General features: G+C 41.9%; 1 protein-coding gene across 2 annotated transcripts; it reads right to left on the reverse strand.

Moving 5' to 3' along the window:
* Nucleotides 1–4,501: 4,501 nt before the first annotated feature.
* HMGB2 (high mobility group box 2) lies at nucleotides 4,502–6,251 on the reverse strand. 2 transcript variants are annotated; one of them, XM_009995946.1, is made up of 5 exons: nucleotides 6,064–6,238; nucleotides 5,764–5,909; nucleotides 5,492–5,666; nucleotides 4,946–5,026; nucleotides 4,503–4,738 (listed from the first exon to the last, which is right to left on the reverse strand). In XM_009995946.1, the coding sequence occupies exons 1-5, from the start codon at nucleotides 6,211–6,213 to the stop codon at nucleotides 4,721–4,723; spliced, it is 570 nt and encodes a 189-aa protein (XP_009994248.1). In that variant the 5' UTR covers nucleotides 6,214–6,238; the 3' UTR covers nucleotides 4,503–4,720. The 2 variants fall into 2 exon arrangements, with proteins under 2 accessions (XP_009994247.1, XP_009994248.1); XM_009995945.1 differs by having other exon boundaries at nucleotides 4,502–5,026; nucleotides 6,064–6,251.
* Between the last annotated feature and the right edge of the window lie 60 nt (nucleotides 6,252–6,311).

The following is a 6,311-nucleotide window of genomic DNA, read 5'->3' on the forward strand; positions in this document are numbered from 1 at the left end:
CAGGTAAGTCACTGGATTTGCTGGCTGTAAAGAATTTTCTGGGGATTGACTCCATATTCAGTCCTGGAACATCAAGAGCCTCTCCAGTACTGAGGCTTAATTGATCTTAGAATATCAGGATAATTGGAGCAACAAACAGGTTCACTCACTAATTGGTGCTGGCCTGTGACAGTTACTTTATTGCACTGATGAAGAGAAATTTGTGTAGGCAGTCGACTCTTTTACTTGGGTAGGTCTACATCTCATGCACATCTCACAGTCAGCACAGTTATGTTCCCTCAAGGGCTGCGTGCACTGGAGAACGCCGCAGCGAGCTCGACATCTGGGCTCCTTTACGGGATTCTTGACACTGGATTCAAACGGGATCATGGAAAAGCAGACAGGGCTGTGATGCAGCTCACACGAGAGGCCCAGCAGTTTTGGAAATGCAGGGGTTGCTGGCAAAACACTTAGATATTTCAAGATGTGGAAATACAAGCCAAAACGAGAAAACAGACAGAAAAATAAATGTATGTTAAGAATGGTAAGGCCAGTGAAGCAGGGAAAGTGACAGTCACCACCACAGCAAATAATCCATCATTGTGCAATATGTACTTGATTATGTACCAATACAAGAAGCCTATGATACACTGCTAGGAAACAATTCAGTAGGTCATTAGCTAATCAAAGGTAAAAATTCCTTTTCTATTTTTTCTGATTTTCTCTCCACAACCTTTTGCAATTTCTTTTGTGTTATTTGAATTCTTAAGCCTCTATATATACTGCAGTCAGTTCCCATGTCTGTAGCTGTTCTAATAAAGGTTTTCCTTTTGAAAATGCACACTCCCCCTCCTCCCAACAAAAAGAGGCATATTTACAGTTCTTCAGACCATAGGTTCCATAGGTTCTGACTGGAAAAAGTAAGACCAAGTTTGTAAATAAGCTCTGTTCTAAGTTCTCCAGCATCTCCTCCAGACTAATGAAATGTAGCTTATTGTCCACCCACATAACCCGTGACAGAAATGTTAGGCATGTTTTTTCCCTTCATGTATGTTGAGGGAGCACATATTTGTGTAATACATTTGGTATTAATGCTGTATTTCACCTGCTGGTTTTATTACCCTGTCACTCCCAGGCTGCAGGCTGGCTTTGCAGTTTTTTTTGCTGTTAGCTCTCATCTTTCTTGCAGCACCATTCACCTCTGTTTTCCAAGTCACCTATGTATGTACTAAACAATCTTCACTAGCCATTAACCCTATCTCCAAAAATAAATTATGGGTCTGTGGAACAGCATTTCCTCTTGTGAAATCCTATTTGTTCATTTGTCCACCAACTCAGCTGTACTATGGCACCTACCAGCTTGCTTATATGAGCATTACTCATCTGAAGTTCCCTGTATCTCCCCAGAATGCTTTCTAAAAATTAGTCTCATATTTATGACCTTCCATTCCTCTAGCACTAAGGCAGTTTTAAGTGAAAAATTATAACGTATGGTTCATAGTTTAGCCATTTCATCCTTGAGTTTCTTTAGAACTCTTGGATGAATACCATCTGTCCTGTCATTTTGTTTCAAAACTTTTACACTTGGATTTGAGACAGATGCTCCACCGTGCCTCCCCCATTAAAAAGTTCTGTCATGAAAACTTCCTGAAGCTCCTCTACAAGGTTAAAAAAAAGTTTTCCTGAGATCTTCTTTAGCCATTGCTCCTGTCTTAACTTGGCAAGTCTCCTGGTTCTGATGTGTTTAGTCAGTTGTCATTAATCTGTGTGTTTTCTCGTGTTGCTCTGATGGTTTGGTTTTTTTCCCTGCTACACATTGGTGCTTCTGGCCTGTCAAGGTGCAGGTTTCTTCTGCTATACTTACTTAGAAATAACTTCAACATTTTTAAAGACTGTTTTCTTACATTTGTCATTCTCACATACCTGCTTTATACAGAAATCAGTCTGTTGTTTGGGTTGGGGTTTTTTTGTGGTCTTGGTCTGCTGTATTGGGTGGTGTGCCTTTTTGCTGGACCTCTAATGCAGTGTGAGCAGTCACCCAAATACCTGGAACTATTTTGAGTACCTCTTTTGCTTTGAGATGGACCTTCCAGTTCAGCTGCAGCAAAAAGTTTCCAGTGAGTGATTTCGTAAGATTGCCCATATTGAACACGGATGTGAATAACTAATCTAGGTTTTCTTCTGTGACCCTGTATTTCTGCAATATTCCCGTTACTCTTTGATCACTAGTCCTTTCCAGTGCTAATGCCTTCAGTGCTCACAGATGGGCACTATCTGAACTCCCTGACCTGACATACCATACTTTTTAAAGCTTAATTTGAAAGTAGTAATTTCCATGTGCCATTTTCCATTTGCCTCTAGTATATATTCTGCACCCTTACCAAAAGGGCAAAATACTATTTTTTTTAATTACTCATTATCTTTAGTTGTGACATCATCATTCTCAGTTGATAGATTAGCTTGATGCAGAGCTTTGCCATGGCCTCCTGCAGCTCATGCTGCACACAAAATGATCTGTATAATGATGTGGGTCAGGCTAGCAGAGCAGTGCAATGGACTATTTTTGCAATTAAGATCTCCAGTAGTCAGGATATATTTGTAATGAGATCATAAACAAAACTAACCCATGGGTAGCTTTTCAGAGACCATTGTTGGGATGAGGGACAGTGGTGGCAGCAACAGGCACTTCTACAGTGATTTGTGCAGAAGTTGTGCTTGAGCTAAATTAGCCAATGAATGCTAAATGAACCCAAGAAATCGTTTTATCTCACTGAGGAAAATATTAGAAGAGTTCTTTTATTCTGAATTACCTCAAGATATGCCTTTCTTCTGACACAGTATTTAAAATTCTGTAACCCATGTAGCTTTCTAGGACACCTGAAGGGTTATATTTCATTTCAATTTAAAAGCACTTGAGCAGAAGTAAAAAACTTTTCAAATAATCAAACTAGGCAATTTACTCTGATGCTACTGCTGCACGGAAAAAAAGATTATTTAAATCTAATCAGAAAGACTTCTTGAAGCATCACCATTCTGTTTAGGGAGGGATTCTGAGAACTGAGAGTAGGGGATGGTGTATCTACAGGGCAATTTGCACAGAGGACACTGAACACCAGTGAGACCAGCACAGTCTCAGCTGCACGCTATGAATGGGAATTGCCTCTAGCTGGAAGAATTTTTAAGGTAAGGATTAAGGTGCTGTAGCATTGCAAACTCTCTACAGGGGAAAATGTTCTTAAGTACATGATGTACTGCACACAGAACAACTGTCTCTCACTTCCAGTTCGCAACTGTGGCTTCCCAAAATCTGAGCTGACAACATGGAGCCATTCATCCCGCCTGCACCAGGTATCTCTGGCAGGTTCAACATGTGGAACAGCAGCTAATTCTCCTGATACTACTTTAAGTATCTTGAGGGCAGGGTGGGAAGGATAAAACAGTGCTACATTTCTAAAGCCTGTAAAGTTTAGTACCTACTTCAATATAGTTGGCTTTTCAGTTACCTTATTTCTGTACTTTCAGGAACACACCAACTGTTTTTGTCAGTCTTCTGATTTCACAAAGTGCTACATGATCTTGTATGCAAATTTATTTCAGAAATTGATGGACAATAGGGAGATGCTTAAAAAGAGAAGTTGGAAGCCTGTCCTTTACGGTGCTTAGCATTTTAGACGCTTTTCAGTGCTGGGCTTTCAAAGGCTACTGAAAGATATTGTCTAGTATTTGCCACAACAAAAACTGTAAGCTAATAGTTCAGCTGTGGGATGTCAAATTCTCCACTTGCAAACATTGTTAGCTATCTAGATTTACTTTTAAATCTACTGAAGGTTGAGTAAAAACGAAAAAAACTAGAGCAACCGTATAGCCTAACTGGTGATACAGTTACCAGCACAAACAGAAACATACCAGGAGCACATGTTCTTCACAAATACCTCCTCTTTCCTGCAGGAATCTATTGGCTTGTGTGTAGATAACATTCCAACGTTTTTCATGCTGTTCTGCAAGCTGTGTATTTTATGAGAAGCCACTAATACTGGGGCCAAGGGGAGAGGGAAGGAGTAGGGAACATCTGGGAAAACATACCTCTAACCACAGGTCTTATCAACCAGATTTCCTATCCCGATATGGACAGAAGAGGCCAGTGAACCCAAGCTCTTGGAGAGAACATCCCCAAGATTCATTCATTATCAGCTAATCAGCCAAGACAAAACTTAGTAAGACTGTTGCTTCAGTAGTTTCAGTGAAAAAAACAACTTCAGTACCTAGAATTATCAGGTGATAGGAAATGCTAGCATAAGGAAAACATCAGTTTACCACTATGGGTAGTATGTGCAGGAGACAGAATTGCAATTGAAGAGCAAAACAAAGTTTAAATTCCCGTATGAACTTCAAGAGTTAACACTTCCAAGACTTGCCAGTCTCAGGGTAACTAATAGCCCAAGAAGATGCAAAGCCTTATCCTGCACTGGGCTTCTATTCTGGGAGCACCCCGCCTCTCAGAAACATCAATACAACAAGAATCATGTACAACATTTTATTACAAAATTGTTAAAAAAGTAATACAATGCAATATACTACAAAATATAAGATCAGCTATTAAGCTACCTCCTTTGTTTTACTTAAGCTATTAAAAACACCTGGCTATCAGTCACTGAATTTCAACAAAATCATTAAATATGCAGAAACATTCCACAACTTTTTCTGTTTTGAAAACCGAACTGTAGCAGCCCTCAGCTACTACTTAAAAATACAGGTCTCCCTACAAAGAACCACATTACCTATACACAAATCTGTACAGATTTTTATACTGAAGCTAACAATGAGCTGCACTTGAGTTCACATTCTTAGCAAAATATTGGATTTTGAGCATAAATCTTTACAGCAGGACATTCACTTATTCCTCATCCTCGTCTTCTTCCTCCTCTTCATCATCTTCCTCCTCCTCCTCCTCCTCTTCTGGTTCTGCTTTCTTCTTAGATCCTGCAGGCCTACCTGGGCCTTTTTTTCCTGCGTCACTCTTGCTCTTGGCACGATATGCTGCAATATCCTGCAAGAAAAATGCTGTTTAGTTGCTGGTAATGTAATTCTGAAGACAAATTTGTACTGCTTCAATAATGTAATACTACTATACTATGCAGATAAAACACTCTGTGCAGAAATGCAGGCTTTAAACCCTGGGACTTCCATGCTTACACCTTTTGGCAAGAGACCACATGATCTGCAAAGTTTTAAGTTTTACTACTGCAGTGCTTTGGAGTATGACTGTATTTTTCTAAGCAGGTGACCTGTTTTCTGAAGTAAAGCACCTTCTTCACTGCAAAAACTCTAGACATCCCGAAACCACATCCACGTTTGCTGCAAGGGTTCCAGATACCTCCCACACCACACCCTTCCCTGCATTCTGAAGCCTGACAAACACTTAGAATTATGATGCAGATACCACTTAGGTGCAAAACAAGTAATGCATGCACAGAGAAAACTTCAACCATGATTTTTTTCACTTTCACTGTACCTTTTCATATTTCTCCTTTAGCTTAGCAGCCTTCTGTTCATATGGCTGTTTATCTTTGGCTGACTGTTCAGACCACATTTCACCTAATTTCTTTGCTGTATCTCCAATAGACAAGCCAGGATGTTCATTTTTTATTTTTGGACGGTGTTCAGAACAGAAAAGGAAGAATGCAGATCTAAAATGAGAGACAGTGGTTCAGTGTCAGACTATTACAATTAATATGGGCAGGGGGGGGGGGTTCCTGTTCTTTTTTTGGTCACAGAAACACTCACGGTGGTCTTTTAGGAGCGTTGGGATCCTTTTTCTTTCCCTTCTTCTCGCCTTTGGGAGGAACATAGTTTTTCATCTCCCTGTCATAACGAGCTTTGTCCCCTTTAGCCATTTCTTCAAACTTTCCTTTTTCCTTGCTAGACATTGTCTGCGGACACACGGAGGGGAAAGGAGAAGAGTCTGGATCAGATCAAGCGCCTGGTGACCCACTGGCATCTAAGCAGCAGGGATCTCATCCCAGCAGCCAGAGGCAGGGGCGGGGGCCGGCCCGGCGGAGCTCAGCGCGTCCCGGCCCCGCTCACCTTCCACCGCTCCGAGCACTTCCGCGAGAACTCGGCGAAGTTGACGGACGAGTCCGGGTGCTTCTTCTTGTGCTCCTCGCGGCAGGTCTGCACGAAGTAGGCGTACGAGGACATCTTGCCCCGCGGCTTGTTGGGGTCCCCTTTGCCCATGGCGAGGTCGGCGGCGGGTCCCTGCGGGGGGTGGGAGGGCAGACACTGCGTGAGGGCGGGGCCGCGCTCCGCCCGCTCCCGCCCCGCCCACCGCCCTC

This window comes from Chaetura pelagica, unplaced genomic scaffold, assembly GCF_000747805.2.
Source record: "Chaetura pelagica isolate M959 unplaced genomic scaffold, ChaPel_1.0 scaffold142, whole genome shotgun sequence".
Taxonomy (NCBI): domain Eukaryota; kingdom Metazoa; phylum Chordata; class Aves; order Apodiformes; family Apodidae; genus Chaetura; species Chaetura pelagica.